The following is a 25,104-nucleotide window of genomic DNA, read 5'->3' as shown; positions in this document are numbered from 1 at the left end:
GTAATAGCATCTATTCACTGGAGACCTGTTGGATACCCAACGACATCAGTTATGTGTCTTGGGTTTCTGCCAAACTAATATATTTGCATTTATCCTCCTTATGACTTTGACAAGCAATAAAGTAAAATTAGTGTTTCGTCTCACAGAGAATCATAATATTGGGGTTGTTCTACTCAAGTGCTAGGAACTGATGGAACATCATATGCATTGGGACAGTGATGGGACATGCACTGCCCTACTTGCTATGCTAAAAGGTGAAATTATTCTAGCTGCTACCTCGAAAAGGCTTAGTGCTTTAAAACTTAGTGTTCTCTCTGAGCCATTTTTTAACCTTTCTGTCTTACATTTTTCCACTATATCCTTCATCACAGTCTTCTTACCTCTGGAAAATATCTTGTAATCAATTTCTACTTTCACTAAAGTAGCAGTGCAGTGCCTAACTGTTCATACAAAAGCCAGCTCATTTCTTCCACTGCTGTGTTGACCTTACTATCCAAGAACAATGCATTCATTTTTGTTGTAAGTAAAATGAACTTGAACTGAGTAGAAAGTATCCTTAACAGTGATGGATTGGTCCATGATAAATTACTTTTCAATTACAGATCATTCTCAAAAGTCAAATTAATATAAAAATCATACATACCTGATTTCACTTTTACTAGAATTAGGAAAATTTGACCAGTTCTTTCTCTTCTGATCATTCCTAAAATGGTAATGCTTAACAATTAACTAAAAAGACTTCTTAATTCATTGTGTGCATTCCACTTATCAGTGAAATATAGTTCTAGAATCTATCTACAAACCCTGTTTATGATTCCTGGTTCCTGAGGAAATCTCACAGAGACACAGGTCTGAAACCATAATCATGACATTATGACAACTTTATGAGTTGACATGTCAAATGCAGTTCAGCACTTACATGGGAAATATTAAAAGGTCAGGAATTTCCCTCCAGAGCTGTGATTAAAAAAATAAAATAATAACAACATAAAGAAGGAACAGAGAAAAAACATCAAAATTATATTTGTTTTATATTAGTTTCTAAAGTTTTCACTGACCGAAAAAAATGTAATAAATCTTAATTGTTGTTGCCAATTTCACTACTTTAATAAATTATATTTATTTTAACTATTAGAAAAATGTGAAAAATCCATTTTAAGAAGTTTATTAGCACAATGGCATCAAAAAGAATAGAACATTCAACATCATCTTTGTGATATCAGCTAGAGACATTATTTCACTTAAAAATATCAAGGAAAATCTAATAACAATGTCATCATCATTAGCAAAGGAAGATATTTCAATGAAGATTTCTTTCCTTGCTTTTTTCACAGAATACTGGATATTACAAAATCCACTGGGAATGAATGTCTTGCATGGTTCAAGACCATCTTTCGGAGGGTCTCAACATCCCGATTAATAGGAAATATAATAAGTTCATATCTGACCATGTTGAAAATTCTGTGACATTTCTTTAATGAATAGGTTGTTTATCCTGGTCCTCTGTTCAGATTTCAATTACAACAACCACACTGCACAAGAAAAATCTTGTCAGTGGAGATGTAAAAGCAGCATGGACAAGTTTAACCTACATAAGTGGGTGACAACAGTGATGAAGATGCAGGTTTAAGCACAGGCTAGCAATACAAATAAACACTGAAAAATCCCAGGTAAAACACCCTCAGGTAAAGCTCCATTGTAAGAGAGGAAAACCTCTAGTAACATATTTTTATCGATGCCATTGGATTCAGTGATTTGACTAAACAAAGTTTACTTTTTGGTCCAACTGCACTCTTAGCTATTTAGTGGACACCTTACAAAGGGTTGGGTTTGTGCATCTCTCTTCTGAATAAATTTGTCCTCCACACATATAGTATACTGCATATCAGTAATTTATAAGAATGAAATTGGCCTTGAATGTCTTCTTAACTCTTGAGGGATTTTAGAGTCTGTTTGAGCCGTGGTAAATAGGCTTGCCATGATTCTTCACACTAAACATAACTGAACAGATCTCACAACAGACAGATCTTTTCAACTGGCATCAAAGCACTTCTTTCTCTTTTAATATAGCCTACAGAAAATCCTTCCTAGAATAGTGGGCATTCAGTAAACATTTTCTGCTACCACACTATAATTGTTCACATAGCAACACACTAGCACTCTTGGGAGAATTCTGTTTCTTTTCATCTAAAGAGCTTTCACAGACTTTAACATTAGCTAGATTCTTTTACGTCTTTTCTTTAATTGCAGAGTACTAAATAAAACAGTTATTCAAGATGCACCATATCCCTCTAACCTGTCTGCTCTTACCCCTTCAATACATGAGAAAGTTTTAGAAAGTTACCTTTGGTATTTTTGTCCCTATTTTCTAAGATCACTTCCTTTTTAAAGTTATTTATGTTTATCCCCTTTGAAATCACTGAACAGCAGACAAAGCAAGCTCTTGACTTGAACATAGTTTAGGCTTAATAGATCTTTGAGGCTTTGAAGCTCAATGTGAACATTTGAAACACTGTTTTCTGCAGTATCTTTCATTTGGACCCCTACCAATGGTATTCTGGTTTGCCTTGACCCTCTGGTGAGACAGGCCCACTGTGTCCACAGTGTTAAAGATCCTGGCCTCACTCTTGAAAGTCAAGCACAGGTTGACCTGAGAAACCTTCCCCAAGTGCACTTTAACTTTTACAGAGATGATAAAAAGTTCAAAACATCTTTTCCTATAATATGTAATAATGCTTAAAGTTTTGAAATATGTCAGGACACCACCTCAAAAAAGACTTAGTAAAAAACTGGTGAAGTTTGACACGCCATGTAAGAATGGCAAACTGAGGCTTGAATTTTAGCTATACCTCCATGCTTCAAACTGATTCATATTTGGGTAATTTTACATGTTCATTCACTTTTATTAAAACTTAATTAATCAACCTATATTAGGGGGGAAAAAAAAAGTCTTTGCCACTGGAGAATTATGACCTGTCCAGAAAAGGCTACTCCACAACATCTTGATGGAACTAGGAAACCAAGGAACACAAATACAAGGCAGAAGACTTATGACTTTTGACATTGCATAAGTCAAAAAAAAAATTTAACTGACAAGACTGTCATGTTTCTTAGATGGATATTTTTTCCCCTCTTCATTTTCTGGTAAATTTTTCATGAGCAATATCCGAGGAATTAAAAATTTTACTTTTTTCCCAAAACCTTTAAAAATAAAAAGCAGTATGGAAAGAGTTTCTAGTTGTTTGATTTTGGTGTTCGGTTTTCAGTTGTTAGGCTTTTTTTTTTTATTTCCTCAACATCTTAGGAAAAAAGACTGGTTTTTGAAGTAGTCTAAAATTTTAATTGCTACTAGAAATAGCCAAACATATAGGAAAGAAAATCAATCAGAATATTAATTTTGCACACACTGAAGACCATGAAAGCTTTGCTAATAACTCAAGGAAAGGCAAAATATCACGACTTAGCTGTGTAAATGACTAGAAACAAGGGAAGAACAGGGGCTTTATATATTTCATCTGTTGTTAAACTTTTTCCTGTGTGCACTATTAACAATATAAATCAACTTATAACACAAGATCAGGTATAATTGTGTGTTAATACGTATCAGTATATTATCATCAGATGACTCAGGGACTCATGTGTTTATCAAAGAAAGGATTAACAAAATCACAAAATCATTGCTGCTATGCTTCTTTTCATATTTTCATAACATTTCTTTATGAAAAGGTAATTTCAGCATGAATATGAAGGGCTAGAAAGTTTACCAAGTATCTAATTTTTAATGTGGATACCTATCTAAGATAAGGACTAGAGTAAGTCTCTCTCGTCTTTTAAATTTACTGCCTGTCATTGAGTATACACGGAGCTTTGAAGATCAGCTCAGCAATGACCCCACAGATGGGTGCACCTTCGCTTCCACATTGATAAGCTCCTGCTACAGCTACCAAGAAACAGATTCACTACAACCCAGGGTTGAGAGATTTGATTTTTCCTTTCTATGAGCACTTTTTGGAAGACTTCTGATATAAAATGTACACATACACAAGAATATGTACACACAATCACATATGATTTTAATATATAATGAGTTATTTCATATTATTTATAGCTTATGAAGACACATATAGCCAGCCCTTGCAACTCACTTTCATAGTACTTAATTGTTTAAGCAATATGTTAAACTATGGATCCCTTCATGACACTGGCAAGGCTTCAATTGACTTCATTGTGTGCTGAACTGAAACGCATATAGATTTTCATGCTATTTAATTTTGACTGCTTTCCTGGAAGATATATTCATCATTGTAGTTCAGTTAATGGAAAAGCTGGAAGAAATAACTCTTGACATACATTTCTTGAAATGCACTTAGTGCATATCTGATAAACTGTTTCAAAAATTAAACAAGGGCTACCCAATCTGCCAACTAAACACAAAGAAAAATTATACTGCATTAATTTCAATGTATTTTTAAACAACAAAGAGTAACACAAGGGTAAGCAAAGAAAAAGAAAAAGCAGGGTGACTGAATTGACACCTATTCCTGATCTAAAGCAATCACAGCAAAGAGTTTAATCCACGCTCCTTTTGACTCTGCACAAGAAAATCTCAAAAACTCAATGAGCATTTTTCTCTAAAAGTATTAATGGTGAAAATATCACAATATTTTCTTTGCTCGCTTCTACTCCTAAGCACTAGGTTAGACCCTGTACACTTACTGTCGCATATAATCCCACCCTCATTTGCTCAGAGGTTTCTATTTAGACACTAACTGCAATTACAGATCCTACTTTATCAGAGATTGCAGCAATCATCACACCATCAGCTGAACCACTGATGTCATTATTTGTGTATTCCTTTTATGTTTCTAAATGTAAATGTGATTTCTCTCTGTTCAAAGCTTTGAAAAAGACATTTAATGATAGAGCTATAAACGGCAGAGGAGGATCCCTGCTTATGGTTTCTCCGTGGCATTTTAATGTACATTTCCTTTTACAGCCACAGCTGCTTCAGTTTCCCTGTGATTCTGCTGGAGAATCTCCCACAGAAAGGGTTTCTGCTCTAAACCACAATGTTATAAACAAATTGCTGACTAATGTGCCATGTTTTTGTTGTACATTACACCTACAGCTTCCTTCCAGACAGTGTAATCTTGATACACCCCATAATGCAGCCTTAAGGCTGGAGAAAACTACAGAAAGTCTACAGAATTTGTAGCAAAGCTACATTTTCCTTAGTCTTCTCTGTTTCCTCTCTATTTCACTTTTGCTGTATTTTGAGAGGCTGCTTTTAAAAGACAACTGCAGTGATTTTTAAAAAATGATAAAAAGGTAGGGATAATAGTGAAAAGAATGGAAGAAATAAAAAAAGAAAGTCAAAAATATTTTAAATAAATTCTTATATCAAAACCAATATGCCATTCACAGCTTTCCAGGGTGCAACAAGTCTAAATTATAATTGTAAGCTCATAAAGGTTTCAACCTACATTTTTTATACCAGCAATAGGGTAAGGTCTATCTAATTCAATGTCCATAAATTTAATTTTAATAGAAATAACTTGGGAAGTGCTCCCAGATGGCAGGCACAGTCAATAAGTAGATTATGAGTTGGGTAACTCTGGATGATGACTTGTTCTTTGCAAAATGTATCTCTCTCCTAACTCCAGTTAGTAGCATGATGCTCAGTGTCCTGCCTCACACCAATCTGTTTTATGATAGGAAAACAAAAAAACAAAAAAACCCAACAAACCAACACAAGATCTGTAATTTATATTTAAAGCAATTTAAGGTTGATACCAAGTGAATAAGGAACTCATAGAGGCACAATATTGGTGGCCATTGGACTGGCGATCCCAGCTCCCACTCCCAGTATCGCTCTCGGAAAGGTGACAGGACTCCCAGAAGCAATGGAATGGAAGCACTTTATTGAGGCGAAACACCTTCTTTTGTAGGGTTAAGATGGAACTCTCTGGAAATACGGGTGGGACCTGGATGTCCATTGGTGGAAAACAGGATTGAAAAACACACCAATAACAGGCGCAGGAATTCAACAACTATTCAATAGGGGATCGCATCCACACACCAATAGCAGGCATAGGGATTCAACAACTAACCAATAGGGGATCACATCCAACAGCCATTTAGAGTTCAAGGCTCTGACAGAGGTCGGAAAGCAGCCCTGAGGGTTTAACAGAACAAAACCATAGAATCTCTAAAGGAAAAATTAACAACTAGGACTCTGTTTGAATAACCATTGCTGAACAGGAGAAAACATACATAACGCAAAAAACATTCATTAAATGTCCATTAGAATCCCTTAAACAGTCACAGTACATTGATCTTCTTCAGGGGCAGCTGGTTCAAGGTGATCCTCGTCACTATAAATCGATTGCTGGTAAAATTCTTCCACTGATTGTAGGATTACCATTCCCCTACATTTTAGGAGAATGGCAATCCTACACCATATTCTGTGGTAGCAACTCCTTATAGAGTGGATGCGCATGAGCAGAAGAAAATGCCACTAAGTCATTAGAGAGGACACTAAAGAATGCTTTTACTTGTTTAGATCATCCTAATCTTTCCAATTCCTAGGAAAGAGAAAATGAAAAATGGATTGGACCTCATTAGCCAGCATCTCCAGTTTCTGTAGTGTTTGGTGAATACAGATATCAAAGGATTCCCTCTCACGAGTTGCTGCTAGATCCAGGGTTCCAGAGGGCAAACTGTGGTTCAGGCAGAATGGAAGAAGTCAGAGGTAGAGATGGCCGCTAAATCTTTGTCAAGTCTTCAGAGCAATACCTGAGCACTCCAAAGTGACCTTATACTGTGATTTCAATAGGATTACAGGAGTAGCACTGGAATGGCATCTAAAGGCGCAATATACCAGAGACAAACCTTAGAAAGCGTAAACCTAATAACAGCTCTGTTTATATTTAAACAAAGCATTTTCAGAGCTTTTTATTGATCCTTTGTACAGGGCACATTTCACTTTCCAATGATTCAGCTGTTTCTAGCTACACGTTTCTGAAATTGTCCACATCATATGGAATCACATTTGAGTAATCCACTGAATAAAGAAATTGTATTGTTAAAATAGATCCACTGTATCTACAGAGCTATTGCAGTGGTATTGTGAGAAGAACATGTCATTAGCCCTTTATGGTTGGTTGCTTGAAAAGCACATTCCCATATAATTACTTTTCAAGGCTACCAGATCAAAAAACTTATGATATATGCATCTATGTTAATAGCCCTTCACATTAATAACAAATTTAAAGAATTGTATTGGACACTCTAGACAAGAAAACCTAATTACAGCTATTTCAATTTCAGACAGACAAAGCAGCAGAGTTTGCACCTCAGTATAATGTTATGTAGCACCACCAGTATTTCAGATGCTATTGTTTCTCAATTCTATCATCCTTCCTTACACTGAAATAATGTGTGATTAGTTTAGCCAGCTGCAGTAGACTCATTTAAGTGCTTTGGAAATGCAGCAAAAGTGGAAGTAGCGTTCCATCCTTGGAAATTAATGGAATGGAGAAAAAAAAAGTTCACTACCAGACAAATGTCAAATGTCAGTATCTGGAGAACTGAAACAAACCAAATAAAGTGAAGGAATGAAGAAGCTTCTGGCCAAAATCAGCAGCTACAGAAATTGTGTTTTTAAGCAAGAATAATAAAACAGAAAACCAACAATTAGCACTAAGCCTACATTGCTAAGGGCACCCAGGAGACCACCCCCTCCACCAAGCAGTATAGGTGGCTTACACCTTGGTTCCTCAAAGAACCTTTCTGGTCATCTCCCATAGCTGGAAAAAGCTACTACAGGCCCCACAGTTTGTTTTTATTAAGTAATTATTTGTGGGTTTATCTAGTTCAAAGGGCCTGCAATCACACGAAGGTAGGGTCACAGCCTCTCAGGCTGATTTTAATACTCTCACACGTTGTGAAATATTGTCATGCCCTGGATGTGTTGTGAGAGTAGGTAGATGTATGTGAAGCTGCAAGACATGATGAGGTAACACTGGAAGGAAGCTCAGGCATAAGAGCAGCAAGCAGCCCTGCAGTGGTGCTGTCTGTATCACCTCAAGGTGGGTCGCGGGGTGAACTGGTGCCCAAAACTGCACCCGAACTTTGTCTCAGAGACAACTGAATGACAGTATTAAAACAAACAAGCAAACAAAAAAAATCACAAACAAAAAGAAAGAAACAAACAAACCCCAGGGAGTGAACTGACTTGCAAAGGAATTGGGGGTTGGGAATGGGCTGGAAGGACAAGTTATTTGGCTTCCTTCATGTGCCCTATATTCATTCTGACAGAGTTAAAACAGAACTAAGCTGTAAAAACATTAAATATCAAACATAATCATTCTAAAGATATTTGAAGGAGCTAGGACATCCACAGCTATGTATTTCTTGGGTCTTGCATTTGAAGTGAAATTATATGAAAAATTTATTTTGGCACCAAAGTCTGAGCTCCAGAACAAAAGCTTAAAACAAAGATTTGAGAAATAGACTCCAAGTCCTTGATTTATTTTACTATTGTACTACACAGAACACATCAATATCCAATGAATATCACATCAATATCTGATGACAAGTGTTACACAGCTGCAGAACACCATTATAAATGATTTTATCAGTAATTTCAGCACATCAGTAAGATAAGAATGTAAAAATGCTTTCATTCCTATGCTTTCACAGTGCTTATTATCAAGAAATAATTTCAGATTTGGTCCAGTGTTAAATCTATTCAGGAGAGCAAAGCATCCAGCTTGTTTTCCCTCCAGACAACTTTCCCTATGATGGTCAGCCCACAGAAAGACTTCCACATAGGAACTCATAAGTTCAGACAGAAACATTTTCTGCATATTATTTGGTCACTCTTTAAGCAGCCATCTCTATCTGGGGAAAAGGTCTTGAGAACAATTAAATATCATTATAATAAATGTCAAAGAACAAAATAGTGAAAATTTATAAACCTCTGAGGAATGTCAGTACTGTCATATAAGCTTCTTTGAAAAATAACTCCTACTTCAGAGTGGTATTAAGGAAAGCAGATGAAAACTCACAGCTATAAATAGATCAAAGATAAGGTTTATCTTAGTCTCTACAAACTTTCTTATCAAATCCTTTGCTAAAAATACATTTTCAAAGGTATATAGTCAAATTAAAAGAAAATACTTCTAGAAATCATGGACTTTTAAGTAAGCTCAATGGACTCTGTTTAGTTAGACCGTATTTTGTTCATTTAGCTATAAAACATACTTTTCCTTAATACACAAAATTATGCTTGTTGAAGGTGATGGAGCTGTAGCTCCCAAGTAGCTTTGCAGTCCAGAGTGAAAAGGCTTATTTTTGCAAAAAGGTGGCTGCCTTCAGATACGCACCTGAAGAAACATGCAAAAGTGCATATTTGTGCAGTGAATATTTTAAAAGTGTGCTGACTGAGTATAAAACAAACTTCTGAAATTCCTCGTGCTGCTGCCCAAAGCCCCACTTCATCTCTATATATGCTGTGACTTTTCAGAATATTTTTATGCACAAGACAGCTTTTCGAAGGCCTCCTAACTCTTGTAACTTATCTTGCAAACATAAATTAAACCATGTTGGCCAACTCTTTCCATAACAGAGCTGCACCTTTAAATACCACTAATGCCAGATGGTCTCAGCATATAAAGCAGCATGAGACAACATATTAATGCTACTCAAACAAGCAACTTGTGCTAGCAGCAGACCAATGAAATCAGTCTCAGGCTGCTAATCCTCTCTGTCTCCATGGCAACATCTATTTCAGGCAATTCTTCAATTTTCAAGTCAGATGAGCTTCTTGGCCTCTAAACTTCTCTATTCAGGGGGTCTTCTGTTGGCAGGTACTTTTTCACTTTGTACTGGCTACTATTATAATACAGATTTTATTTTTATCAGCTGCTTCATGCAGTATCAAGGAACAGAGGCTTCTCTGGTTCTGTTTATTTATAGACTTTTCCACCAAAGGTTTGTACTATAAGATTTTCACTGAAGGTTTGTACTATTTATTGAAACTATGGATTTGTTCCCCTAACAGTAACACATGGAAACCTTGCAAATATTGATGTCTCTGTCTCTGACTCTACCTATCAGCATTGGAAGAAAAGGAATTGGTACCTTCTTCATACTTGTATGCTAGCAAGGAAGATTTTTAAACAAAACAAAAACCTATGTATCTGCAACAGGTAAATGGGGAGAGAAACTCTTGATGAGTCCTCACCATATGTTCATTAGCATAACTAAGTCAGCACAAACACGGGGGCTATTTACTACTAGGAAAAATATGACAGGAAGAAAGTAGGCACTAATATGGCAAAGGTCAGGGTCATACTTTCTAGAAACCAAAAAAACCTATCAGATCATTAGATTGTTACACTAGCAAGGATGTCTGTGCCAAGAAAACAGTCCAATAAACCTTGGCCAGTCCAGTGTTCCTCCTGATCAAACAAAGTCTTTTTATTTGGCTTTAAGGCAGATCCGTACTTAAGCACAAGTACTCAAAATGGCATTCAGTGGCTCTTCTTGCTGTGAGCAGGCTCTGCAGCCAGAGCAATATGTTTCTGTGGTCATAAATCAGGCAGCTCGTACTCCATGGCCATGAGCAGCTCCACACAAAGAATGGCTGTCTCAGCTTGTTTCATGAGACATCGTTTGTGAGTAAACAAGGATGTCAGGTTTTGCTCATAATTCAATATGAACAACTACCAGGAAGCACTGACTTGCTTATCGAGTCATAAATGTCCCACTTTGGAAAATTAATTAATTAAAAACAATTGTTTACTGCCTTTGAACTGCCAACCATAGGTTTATGATTCAAGATTCTCTCTGACCAGGCCATTGTAGCTACAGAGACATATCTCAAATGTATGCCTTTGTATTGATCCAAACAACGTGGCAATCACCTGCTGCTGTGATGGGAAGATGCAGCCAATGTCAATTCAGCTAGTACAGCACTAGCACACTGCAAGAAACCTCCATTTCAAAGGGAAAGGCACTATGAACCAAGACCTCGCTTTTAGTCTGGTATCCTTGGCCCCAGCAGTGCCCCTGAAAGCAGAAAGACAGGTAACAACTTCAGAGCCAGGGCACAGCTATGGCACCACAGCACATACAGTCATTTCTTCGTAATATGGCAGGACTTCTATTCCAAAATCCCAGCTCATCAAGCTGGGACTTGCTCAGTTTCAGCACTGTTGTTCTGCAGAGCTCCTAACCCACTCCCAAATACATCACCACCTTTCATCCTTATCCTGAGATGATACAAGTTGACCTATGGCAATCAAAAGAGCTCCCTTTCCTGTCACACAGCAAATGAAACCCACCTACTCTGCTACCATTTTATTCTTATCATTTTACTGATAAGGATTATTTTTTTCCAGCCTTTTAACTGTGTAGGCCCTTGATGACTTCATTAAGCCTCAGCATGCGAGAAAATAACTTTCACATATACCATCCCATTCCCACTGAATTCACTGAACTCTGGCTATTCATGTGCAACTTATTCCAAAATGAAGTATATGAAGTTTACACCCTTTACTCCACTCCTCAACTCTACCAATCATTTCAATTACCTTACCCAGAACCTGAAAAGTGCACACTACAACTTTCACTTTTGCTTGATTCCACAAAATTTTAAGATAATTCAGTTACAAATCTTCTTTACAGTGTAATTCCCAATTTGATGGGGCAAAAAGAAGAAAGCAAGGCTGCTAATACTTGCATGAGACTTTTTCTTTTAAATGAAAATGTAGAGCAAAAAGAAAAATATGAGGTAAGATGGTTTTGGTTAGGGTTTTTTTGGGGGAGGGGAGGGGATGGGGGAGGAACATGAATTAAAATAGGTACGAGGACTTAACAATATAAATTAATCTGCTGAGAAAAGATCAGACAGGGTCCATAAATTGTATGTTTTGCAAAGTAAGCACATAAAACACAACAAAGTACATTAGATGATAAGACATGGATTCATCTGGTCTTAACCATAAGCTCATGCACATATTTCTAACTTACAAGCCTGCCCAATGTTAGCTCCTCTTGCAGTCAGCAGAGAAAATAGATGTATTTAGAGAGCAATGCAGACCAACCAAGAGGTTTACCTGCTAACCAGTAAAAGGGAGATTGTAGCATGAAATGCATGCCCAATATGTGGGCTTCAAAATCACATATCACCTTTGAAAACAAAAATTAGGTGGAATGAACACAGAAATAATTCTAAACTAGTATTAATAGCAAATTACTGGCTGAGGCTAGTAGTAGCTCCACTGTTACAACCAAAAATTTGTGGTTATCCTAAAATAGGAATACCTATCTGAGATACTGATTACTAAATAATAGAATAATAAACAGTTTCTCAGAAAAAGAAAAACAACAAAATCTTGGGAAATAACATGTTCTACAGACTTCTCACTAATTCTCTGGAGTTCACGTTAATGTCACCATAATAACACATCACTTTAAGCCAAACCAAGGACAAAACAGGCTCCCCTTCTGTTTTCTTTGAAAACTGCTAAGGTATTCTACAGGTGTGGGAGGTGATGATGACTCTCTCTTTAAAACAAATTAAAGTAATCAACTCTTTCAAAAGGAGTGAGATAGCAAAAAGCAGCCTAGGTCAGATCAACAAACTGAGTAGTCTGCATATCCAGGCTCATTTTAAGCCTGAAAAAAACCCCAAACAACTGTCTTCTGTAGAGTCATGTTTATTCTCCGTGATTACAGACCTTTTTACCACAGCTTGTTTGTCCTTTATGTTATTCCAGCAAATAAAAGATAAATTTCTGACACGCAGTAGCTGGAATTCGCAGGGTTTTTGCCGGTAGCACACAGGCTCTCAAACCCTAGCCAGTGAAGTGATTTGGAGGGAGGGCATCCTATCTCTAAAAAACACTGCACACTGCCTAGCACAGCAGCCTAACCACACTCACTGTGAATTTCCATTGACTTCAATGGGAACGTGAATAGCATTAACAACTAGCTGCGAATGTGATCTATAAGCATATCTACCCTCTCCTTGATTTTCGCCAGAGTTCTGTGAGCATATTTTTCTCTTGGTATTCCACACCTCTATTTTTAGCTGAACGTGAAAACTGAAATAGGACGAAATCAGAATTATAAAGGAAAGAATATTTTCTTTCTTAAATATAAAGGAAGAAAAATCTATTTTCAAAAAACTGCATGTTACAAAGTACATTAAAAAAATAAGATATTCAAGGCTCTTAACAATAAAACATAATTTTTAAAAACCCACTCGGCATGTACAGAAAGCCATCTTCCTGTCAGCAAATCCCACAGCCCTCCCAAGACCTGTGCAACCTACACAGGCTGCAAAGGACTCAGAACACAGGCAGCATTAAAATTGTCCTGCCAGAGATAACCCCAGGCCAAATCCTGGCTGGGTGACTCCAGGGAGATACCATAAGTGGCACAAAAGCCCATAAGGGATTTTGCTTGAAAGGTAATCACAGCTTCTCAGCCTTCTGTAGAATGTACAAGGTACAGCCAGCCCCAGATCTGCATTTCCATCAGGCGAGTCAGTCCCTGGTGGTGTTTGATGAGAAAGCCAGAACATCCTCACAAGCTCTGAAAGAAAATCTGTTCCCTGATGTACAAAGGAAAGAAACTGTCCAAATGCAGAAGGCTACTTGAGTAACAGGTTCAACCATGTTTTAGTCTGCATTTTATTTTATGCATTCCTATGGAGACACCAGAAGCTCCCTTACTCCCGCTCGTGGTTTGGTACTGCAGGTGCTCTTATTAACCAGGCTGCCCAGACAGCAGTTCACCTTTAAAGAGGATTGCAAACCTAAGTCAGGAGGGAAGATAAACCACAGCTGACAGAAAAGGGTGAAAGCATAACATGGTCAGCACAGCATCTCCCGTATTCCTGATATAAAGTGCTCTGCTTATACCCACCCATTTACAGTCCCTACCTGTATGCAGTGCAGCTGAATGAGTATGAACTCAGTGCACATGTATTTACCAGCAACCAGTACTGTACCCTTCAACATCTCCCTTCAGAAAAGGAATGCTAAACAAGAGGGCCTTGATAAAAACTGGTGTTTGCTTAAAACTCAAGCAGGCAAAACATAGGCTTGCTCTCTAATACCTAAATTTAATAACAAGCCAAATGCAATTTTTATTAATTGTATATACAGGAGAAATCAATAGGGCCAATCAAAGAGCTCACAAGATTTTTATGTGCAGATTCAGAGCACAAGAAAAAGAAACTTTAGAAAATCAAGTTGAATTAACTGTAGGTAATAAAATTAGAACACCTGTATCTGATGACATCACCATAGTCAAGAGATGAGCTGTGTACTTTCTGAGTTTACCATTGATACAGAATGCCATGAACCCTGCCATGACCCCCAGCACTGTGCTTACCCATCTGAAGTGGGACAGCCCATACGACCCACAGCTGATATCCAGTGGTCTCCCTGCTCTGAGAATACCATGCTGCAGTGCCACAGCTGACTCCTGCCCACAATGGGCTGAAATCACAGCAGCCTGCTACATGTTTGCTTCTGCTGATTTTTATTTTTTGAAAAAGAGCAGCACTTGCTTATGGTTCTTTGAAATGGCTGCAGAGTCATATAAATTACAATAATTTAAAAATATTTTAAAACCGGTTTTGTGCAACAATGACATAAAGACATTAGGAGCTCAATAAGGGATCACTTTATTGACAGAATAAAAACCAGGCATGGTTTCCATATTAGCAGACAGATCTTGGATTTTCCCATTCATCAATACAGAGTAGAATCACAGTTTTCACTTCTCTTCTAGCCACCCTTTAATTATATTTTGCAGAAGGAAATAGTGGGAGCTAGAACAGAAGCTACAATTTCCAAAGCCAAGGCTTATTCAGGCTCAGTGCCAGCGCTGACCCACCCAAATCATTTCCCCATACTGCCAAGTGGGGTCTTTGATAGTGATGGGTCCAAGGATTAATGCATCTCATAAAATCAACTGAAGTCTCTCCCACAGGGCCTTGCAAATGCACCAAGTCACAGCTGCACTGCTCAGCTCACACACAGTGTGCTCCTGCCTCAGCTGTTCACAGCACTTTGTTGTTTAAAACTGCAAAATCCAAGGTATGCAATTTTCTAGAAAATCAGTTGTCTCATTCAATTACAAATAAACCTCTTCTATCTATGTGAAGTATTGTTAAAGATGTTTATTGTTAAAGATGTGTGGAAAAGGATGAACAAAAAATCATAAACACTAAAAAGGCATGAAATATTTTGTTCCCAAAATGCCATTATTCCGATGTTTTCAGGATTTCTGTTTCTTTATTTCTAGCATGCAAAATTTGATGAAAATGTTACAAATTTGCAGGTCATTTTGTTGTCACAAAATCTGTATGTTCATCCATCCTCTCTCCCTCCAATTTATGTGACAGTAATTTTTGGAGCCTGTATCTGTTACACATGTAACCAATAAATTAATCAGCCTTGCTTTGAAGATTTCTTAACAAAACTAAACACTGAAAAATAACCACTGTTAAAATATTAGTTGTTTATATTTTTAAAGTAGGAGGTAATGAAAATATGTATCTGCAATTTGAATATAAATGTAAGAAAAAATACAAGAAAAAAACTAGAAATCTTGAAAGTGTCAAATATTTCATTCAAAGTGAAGTGATAATGGAGGGGACTGATTTCTACCTCCAAAATCAATGGTACTAATGAGTCAGAAGTGGCAGCACGCCTAGACAAGTGCCTGAACATTAATGGTGGATGAACTGTTTTTGGCATTAATCAATTCTAAATATATTTCATTGCTATTAAAGAATATAAATTTATGCTCAAAATAAGCTCAATTATGGTAACAAAAAGCCTTTAGAGATCAGCATTCATGGGGTGTTTGTTCAATAGAACCTCAGACATCCAAAGCAAGAGCCTATTTCCTCCCTCAGGAGTAGACTGTATTCTCCTGCACCTGAACTAAGGCAAAATATGGCTTAGTTTCTCTCAGAAAGAAAAATCTGTGTTTTACCATCAACTGTACCATTTTCCCTTGGGGCACCATTAACTTCTCACAGCCTCTTTCTTCTCATTTAATTTGACCTTGCCATCTACCACTTTCTGTCAACTTGGACAATTTTTGGCAAGCACAGGGACAGAACTGTATTCCCTTATATAATCAGAGCTACACCAAAACATTTTGATTGCTTCCAGTCTAGGTTCATGCAACACCTTCTACACGTAACCACTGACACAGTGTCAGTGCAAGGAACCGCTGCCTCAGTATAAAACTTCAATAAAGTTCAAATATCTTCATCTCCAAGCTGTGGTGTTCCTTATTCAAGGGCTTTTTTTTTTCCATCAGTGATTGCAGGTTCTAATCTCCCATCTAGGTGCAGTATCTGCCTACAGAAATTACTGCCATAAAAAAAAACCCTCCAAACAAACAAAAAATAAACAAAAAACCAATAACAAACAAACCAAACAACCAAATAAAACCAAATAATAAAACACAAAACAAACAAAATTGCAAAACAGTAGCCCAAACTGCTTGGCATGAACCACAATTGAAACACACATAGTGTGGTGTTCAAGTTTTCAGAGAAGGCAGCACATTCTCTAAATATTTAATGTAGCATCAGTAACTTTCAGCAGTCTCACGCTTCTGGCATTTATCATGTACCCAGAAAGAGCTCAGTGAAGGCTGAAGGCTCAGCTTGCATTTTCCAAGTAACTAATTAGGGTTTCTAAGATTTGTGAAGATACTTGGTATGATTATGCAAGAAACCAGATTGGCTCATGTGAAGTTGTTCTGATTTCCAATGCAGTATTAGGACTTGAGAGTGTTATGGGTTTAGCCAGGTGGGCCTAAACTTAGGTTTTAAAGTTCAGCTAGGCCTAGGATTGTCAGCTGATTTAAGCTGGGCTGAGCTAGCTAACAGCTGACTTCTTCCAGCCAATAATATTGTATTCCATACCATACTACATCATCTCAAAGGGTGTAAAATCCAGTGTGTGGGAGTGGCTGGGTCAGTTCCATCATGGCTGCACTAAGAGGAGGACATCTAGCAGCTCCTCTACTATGCTAGGCCCTGCTTCTGCTGCCTGTGCTTGCATTTTGTTTGCATTCAGGGAAGTAGGAATATTTTGCTGTTATACTTTCTCTTTCTTGCTGAGTGTCTTTTGGAGTGCTTATGAATTTAGAGTAATGGGCTTTGTATTAATTGGGGAGTGGGAAGTTATTCCTTGTTATATATGCATAACTTGTGTATGTGTGTGTTATATTGTAGTATCCTCTTAATTTTCTCTTTTCTGTATAAATACATGTAGTTAGTTCCAGCATAAACTTGGTTTGAAGGTTTTTCTTTCCTCTCCCTCTTCTTTTTCCCTTAGCTGGTTGGGGGGAGGAGGAACCCTTTTCATTCTGTCCTGGACAGTTGGCGTTTTGCCAGCTCAACCTAGGACAGAAAGAAATCCTCATAATGTATATTTACTCCAAAAAAAAAAAATGAGGCCCTTACAATTTCTTCCAGTTTCTTCATTCACTTCAGGATTTTTCCTGTTCCTTTGGGGGTCTAGATCACATATCTAAATTCCTATTTTTTCATGTTTGGTTTTTTTTTCTCAAATGTTGCACATATACTACACATTAAATTTCAAAAATAGTTGATCTTCTAAAATTAAAGTTTATTTATATGCTTGCATATGCATTCACACAATGCTGCAGAGCCATGAAATATGTGTGATTATGCAACAGTTGCATGTATGTGCAGTATCTGATTTACTCAGTACAAAGCCTCTTTACTCAGTACAAAGAGTCTTTACTGATGCTCTGCTGACACTTTCCTGATCTATTTTGTCATCAACTTGCTCGCTGAGTGAACACAAACGTTTTTGTTTCACAGCTCTTCACTAGATGATTCAGGTATCATCCCTGTGTACTCACCAGGCTTCTAGAAGCATGAGCTCTCTACAGAGTGTAAACTATGAACCACAGCATATATTTTGTTTATACTTCCCTATATTTAAAAAATAAACCAAATGACAGGATATCTTGCAGGATAGATAATGCTCAGAAATTACAAATTTTTGGTCTGTCAGGGAAAATGAAAAAATAAGTATATGTATGTAGGTAGGTATGTATCTGTGGATCTCTCTATTATTTTTTAATAGTAATAGATGATGATAAACCAGATTCTGATCCTGCAAGCTTTATCACACCAAATATCCTTATTCCATTTGTTGCCCTGGGAATTAAGTATGGATGCTCAGAGTGAGCAAGGTCCCCCTTAGGTATGAGGAGAATCAGGCACATTATTTCTTGCCAAGGCTGGTACAAGGCTCCACTTCTTTTACTGCATAGCTTTAAAAAGTTTACATTAAAAAAAAAAAAAACAGTGTTACCTTTTACTACACAGTAGAAGAAAGGACACATTATTAAGAAGAAAACACCTCTAATGCAACCATTGGCACAGTATGCGCTGCTTAGGCTGTGTAACAAAGAAGCAGAAGTGTTATCAATTCTTTCAAAGGAGCACAAACTATGCGTGAGATTAGGCTTGTTGCCCTTCCTGAAAAGACCCCGAGTTTCTCCCATATGTCACCGCAGAGAGCAGTAGCTCTCCACTTTTTTTGGAAACTCTCAGAACCTCACAAATGAAACTGAGGGTTGAAATAAAACAATGAATTTGCTTTGGTTCAAACCCTGGTTAATCCCCTTCAAAACCCAGCATTTTCAGCATCCACCACTAAAGATTGCCAGAACTCATCACATTTCCTGACATGTGATGTGGACATTGCAACATGTGGCATTTTTATTCTATAGGGCTCCCTTAGTCAGGGACCTAGCATATTCCAGGAAAGGAATATTGTTGGATTCCCTTTTGCTTGGGCTCAGTGACAAACCCTTTCTCATGTCACTGACACCAAGAGGAGAATTGTGTCTCCAGGAAGAGCAACAGCCCCATCTCAGACTGCACAGCATGCTCTTTTTGTCCCTCTTTCAAGCCTTGTTGACTTGACACAACAGTCAAATAAACGAGCTGTAGTGACTATCCCCTGATAGTAACACAAAGCCACAAAAATAACTGTGTTATCGTTCTCCCAAGCAAATTACACAGCAGCAATAGACTAATTCATTGCCTCAGGATCCTCACACCTCTTATCAAGATGGCAACATAATACAAAGAAATTTTTCAAAATTTATTGCAATTCCTATTTCATTTCAAGACAGTTCTTCGCTACTCAGGCTTCCTCTTCCTTATATTCAATATCCTATAATCTTCAGGTTTTATCTGTACCCCTAACGCAGTCTACACAAACGTTAAGTCCCCTGAGGACAAAAAGCAAGGTTATATTCAGGTCATAAAGCAGAATATTAAGAACTAATTGTATTGGACCCACAGAGACCCACAGAATCCACATGTCCACCTAGAAGACACAGACTTCCAGACCTGTGCTGTAACCCACTGAAAGAAATGTGAGGACATGACTGCAGGAGGCTTATGGCTGGGCCAAAGGTGCTGAGCAGCTTTCACGATTAAGCCCTTTCACATACAGACATTAGCGATACTATGGATTCTAACCCTGGAAACAACGAAACATACACACTCGTAGGTGTAAAATAAAACAAGTGCACAGCATCAATCACATTCCTTTTTATAACAAAAACGTCCCTAACGCCAAACACACCCAACCACATATGCCGAGGTATCTGTGCCGGCGCCTGCAGCGTGCCGCGGTGGGTGACACGGCGCTGGGGACACCCTGACCGCGTCACGCCTCTCACACGGGCAGGCTCCTGCCTCAGCCCTTTCTTTCCTCGGCGGTGCGGTTCGTGCGGGGAAGGGGCCGCCAGCACCTTCCCTGCCGGCGGCCCCGCGCCGGGCGCCTACTCCGAGCGCTGTCACTTCGGCAGCTGCTGCACCTCCTGACATTTTAAGGGGAATTCAACTCGTTGCTCTCTGCAACGGGGCGCTAAACCCAAACACAGCGGCACAAAGCCGCTCCACGCCGGCTGCAGACGATCGCTGACAGCCGGTGCTTCTACCGCAGCGAATATCGCAGGGACAGCGCCCGTCCCCGCGGCAGCACCGCCCCGCCGCTACCTGCCGCCAGGTGCGGGCACCGCCTTACCGGGCTCGTGCTCGCCAGGGCGGTCGGAGATCTCGATGACCAGGAGCTCCCGGCCCTCGGCGCTGCGTCCCACCGTGTAGATCCTGCTGATGGCGGGGCACTGCAGCCACACGGCCACCAGCGCCTCCCGCAGCTCGGCGTAGCGGTGGTACTCGAAGGAGATGCCCTCCTCGGCGCTCAGCCGCCGCCGCCGGCTGACGGCCCCCGCCGCCGGCTCTGCCGCCGCCGCCGCCCAGCAGGCAGCGAGTACCCCGCACAGCGCCAGCAGCACCCGCACCGCCATCCCGCCCGCCTGCGGCCACGCAGCTGTCGCCAGCCCCGGCGGCAGGGAATGAGGGAAGGAGCTGGGAGGGAGCTAGGGGGCGGCGGGGCGGGGTGGTACCGGCCGCTCCTCCCTCTCCGCGGTCGGCGGCGGGAGGTGCGAGCGCGCCCGCGGAGGGCGGTGACCTGGGGCCACAAGATGCGAGCGAAAGCCGCTAAAGCTGTTTTCATGAACCAGATGCGAAAAAAGCCCTGGGAGAATCCGGGTGCTCGTTTTCCGCGCTGCTTCATCATTTTCTGCGGTCCCAGCGGGTTAACCCAGTGCTACAAACCTAAAGTAACAGAGTTCTCCATGAATGATTCAGACAGTGCTATGGCAGGATAACACGAATGTATTTGACTGACCTCACAGGGAAAACTATTAACAATCTCCTCAAAGATTGCTTTGCTCATCATCTGTAAGACACCTTTTGCTGCATCACAGAACAGAGAGGATAAAGCAAGACTTACTTTCTGATACTGACTACACTTAGAGAGCACATACCAGTACATTCAGTGGGAATGGTTCTGTGAGGAACCATTCACCATATCTTAATAAATCACAGTTTCTTCTAAACCACAGATACTACAGGGCTTCTGAAGTCATAATTTTTCAACCTGTTTCTATAGACATAAGTGTTTAGACTATGTTGAAACAGCCTGTACAGGACAAGTGATAAAAGCAAAAGGATAAATGCTAAAAAGAAACTTCCATGTCACGTTACTGGGTTTTGGTTTTCAATTTCAGGGTTTTGGTGGAGTTTTTTTCCTTGTTTGTTTGGGGTTATTCTGGGTTTGGTTTTTTGGTTGGGTAGTTTTAGGTTTGGGGTTGTTTTTTTCTTTTTGGAGGGGATATTTGTTTTTTTTATAAAGGACACAAGGACTTGCTGGAAATTTTTGAGAGGTTCAAAATTTTATTAGTACACATCCAATTAATCATTCTACAAATAGAATCTTGCCCTCAATAATTTATGCATGTTTTATTCAGATCTTCCATCTAAAAGGGTGAGCCTGTATAACACTCCCTTCTATCAGCGATTAATACTGAATCAATTTTCAGGCATGCTTTTTAATAAGCCTTTGTGATCCTATGGATATTTTCCTAAATTTTGGGTGTATAGTTCCAACTAAGATAATGGAAATAATCTCTGCTAGGAGAACATCTTCACTGATGCTTGGTGATATACCAGCTCAGAAATTGATCCAGCATTTGTAACTCAGACCTGAAAATACAACTACTATGCACAAATACTTGATATAACCGATACTTGTTGTCTACCAGTGCTGTAACTCAATCCTAGACTATTTGATGTGTTTCTTTATAACAAGAACCAAAGTTCTGCTTGTCCAGTCCTTAACATCTTTCAAAGCCATCTAGGTTCAGAAGCTTCTCTGTCTAGTTTAATTCCAGGTTACCAGTAGGCAACCATGTGCAAAACCACCTTCAGTGCACTTCTTGAAGTCTTCAACTCTCCATTCTTACTTCTAGAAAACTTTGGGAGATGCCTGCCAGATCATGTCACACTAGCTCTGGGTTTATGACAATGCAAATTTGGCCTAAGAATTTCACAAGACTTGGATGTATACAAACTACCTGATATGGTGTTTTCTCCTACCAAGATCACTTTTTGGGTTTAGGATCACAAAAATGCTATCTTTCTGAATTCTCTCCTTCCTAACAGCATTAATTGTAGTATGAATTTGTTTATGACTTTACCCTGTTTTAGAATTAAGTGCAATACATGCAGCACTCTCAGGGCTTGAAACTGACCTGCAAATAAAGATAGTTGACCTGGCATTCAAAAGATTCACATTCGTTATCAGTTTTGTTGGCTACATTCATCACAGGCTAAACGTTCCTTGTTTCTTAATCACTTTTCCTTGCATTCAATACACAAAGTAAATAAATCTGGTGATGCTGTGATTTAAAACTCATAGTATCATTTTCTTGGGTAACTTTCTGATTAAAAAAACCCTTTGTGTGTTGTAGCAACTCTCACTGGCTTCCCTTCAAATTTATTTGCCCAAAATAGATCACTAAAAGATATATGTGGGTCCAGAAATCATGCATTTCATCTCTTCAAGCAGTGAATTCCACTACACAAAATTAGTCTCACAACAATATTTGAAACATTTACATTTATTTCCATACTCATTAAGCCCCTATCCACCCTTAAAAAATTAAGAGAATTCATACTTATAAAAACATATGCACATATATATCTTGTGTAAAACAGGGTGGTTTATATACTATCAAATATTTAATTTTGATTTCACACATACTAATTTCTTTTAAATAGGGGATTAAGAAACAATTTTTAAATTCTCAGAGAGTTTAGGAGCATTTGCAGAACTGAGTAGGAGGAATAAATTGATGACTTCCTTTGTATCTAATCCTTCCTTCTATTTTCCATAGTTCAGGGATGATGACTATCGTCAAAGACAAAGGCCAAATTTCCTTATAATATGGAAAAAGTTTTGGCACTTGCCTTAGTCTCAGAGGAATACACTAACCCCAGGGGTATTCCCAGCCTACGTGCATAACCAGGCATCTGGGTATGGCCTCATAAGTTGGTAATACTAATGAGAGCAGTGAGTGGAGCAGAAGTGCTCCAGGAAATGTACTGCTCAGCAGATTTCAAATCTGGTTTACCTCTCTTTTATGTCTGTATATAACACCAAATAGTAAGTTATATTTCACCAACAGACACAGCCTAAATAACTTGGTAATGGTGAAAAAATTCATTGACATTTCCAAAGTATTTATTTATAGACAAATCTACATATACACACAAACATACATATGATATTCATACATATTTATAGATTACTCCATTCTTTTGTTCAAATAGAATTTTCTTATTCAAATTTTCCAATACTTTTTACTTACCTAAATCTGTCTTTTTCAGCAAATCATGATTCGCCAGCAAGGATCAATTTAAAAGAGAAAACAGTTGATCTCAGTGTTGACAAATTACCGAGCAAGTAGGTAGAGATATTTGTAACTGTAAGAAGATTTTACAAAACTCACTGGAATGCTGACCATATACACATATACTGCACCTGGCAGCTCTGGTCACTTGAAGATATGTCTTCAAGATAGATGCTTCAATTAACAACCTTCAAAAAGTCTTGCACAACTCAGTGGCTCTATTTCTTGAATGCTTACAAAACAGCATTGAGATATAGAAAGTTGCAGCTTTTCCAATACCTTAAGAAGGGGCGTAATGTAAAGCAGGGCAAAGGAAATATTAACAACAAAAAATTGTAAAAATATAAATAAAGACAAGTCACTTATGCAGGACATCACAGAAATGCAGAAGAAAAAAGTCACCCACCTTCCAAGCATGGCAAGACCAAATCTTTCATTGTCTCCAGCTGCTAGATGACTCACATGTTACTGAAATCCAGCCCTATCAGGTATTTAAGAGCATACTGTGCTCTTGCGGGATGATGAACATCCTATGTATGTAACAATTCTGCAATGAACCTCTTTATAGATTGCAACTTAAATTTTATGCAAAACATATCTGACATTTGCATTTACACAGGGCATATCTACACAAATGGCCATGACTTACTGCTGCCCCTTGTGTCAGTTTGCAGGAGTAATAATTGCTCTTGGAGTGATGCTAAGCCCTGGACACTGAACTGGAATGCTGCTTCCGAGAGATGGTATAGCCTGGCTGTGGTGCCAAACACTCTCACACAGAGAAACTACCATGCAGGATCACTGTGAGAGTTTGCAAAACTAGCTGACACGTTTTTTTAAAGTGGTGAGATATGATCTTAGAGGAGCATTCTTCTGGTCTTCCACAATGTGCTGGTTTAAAGGTAAACCAGCAGGAGAAATGAACCCAACTCAAGAGAGATTACAATTTACTAAAAAGATCACAATAAATACGTTGATACAGAGAAAAAATTGGTTTAAACCCACAAAAACCAGATGTATAACCCAGCACCCTGAGGCATGAACAGAATAGTGTTTGTTAGCCCCTGTGCTGAGAGACACCTGCTCCCCCGAGTACAACATAAAAGGAAAGGAAAACCTGTTGGTGAGTTGGTGGTGGTCTCAGTCTTGTTCAGAGTGGCAGTCGCAGCCCTGTTGAGGTTCTGGTCCTCCTCTTGATCTAACAAGTGGTAGCCAAAGTCCCCAAACCCAAAGATTATATATGTTTAGGTTCAGATAGGAATGTCCAGTATCTCCCCCAGGGCAGGGAGTTTCACTGTGGGTGAGTCAGGGAATATTTTTGGAATCTTAAATGGTCTAGGTCCTTGCAACTGCCTGTTATGCCAGTCTGTAATGGCCCATTAGCAGATGTGACCCCTCAGACTGGGTGTGGAGGTGCTAATGCCGCCCAGTAGGGGAGTTATCAGAGCTGTCACTGGTGTGAAGACAGAAAACATTCTCATGCGTCCCAGAGTTCCTTAACACCCAGCTTGTAGCCTGAGGTGTCAGGTGTGCCCTGGGCAGCTGCTGCAGAGGATCCATTATTAACAGTTCATCAGAAAGGACATAGAGGGTGTAGTTTTAGTTGCACCCACACAGTGGGTCCTGGCCTCTTTAACTAGGACACATAGGTACCAGTATTTCAAATCTGGGGGTTAATTGAGTCTGTAATTACATAAATGTGAATCAAAACTGATTAAAATGGTGATAATAAGGCTATAGCAG

At 38.9% G+C, this 25,104-nt stretch overlaps 1 protein-coding gene across 2 annotated transcripts in view; it reads right to left on the bottom strand.

Annotated features, from left to right (window-relative positions):
* CPE (carboxypeptidase E) overlaps positions 1-20,477 on the bottom strand; it is a 60,379-nt gene extending 39,902 nt beyond the window's left edge. Inside the window, exon 1 of one of the 2 annotated variants that reach the window (XR_011697904.1) lies at positions 20,130-20,477. Coding sequence is in view for 1 of the 2 variants with exons in the window: in XM_071556204.1 (XP_071412305.1) it covers positions 20,130-20,412 (283 nt within the window). In the remaining variant the exon portion in view is untranslated. The remainder of the gene's footprint in view (positions 1-20,129) is intronic. The other variant, XM_071556204.1, reaches the window with a different exon arrangement.
* Positions 20,478-25,104: the final 4,627 nt, after the last annotated feature.

Source organism: Pithys albifrons, chromosome 5 (assembly GCF_047495875.1).
Source record: "Pithys albifrons albifrons isolate INPA30051 chromosome 5, PitAlb_v1, whole genome shotgun sequence".
Taxonomy (NCBI): Eukaryota; Metazoa; Chordata; class Aves; order Passeriformes; family Thamnophilidae; genus Pithys; species Pithys albifrons.
This window is presented reverse-complemented; position numbering and strand designations above follow the sequence as displayed.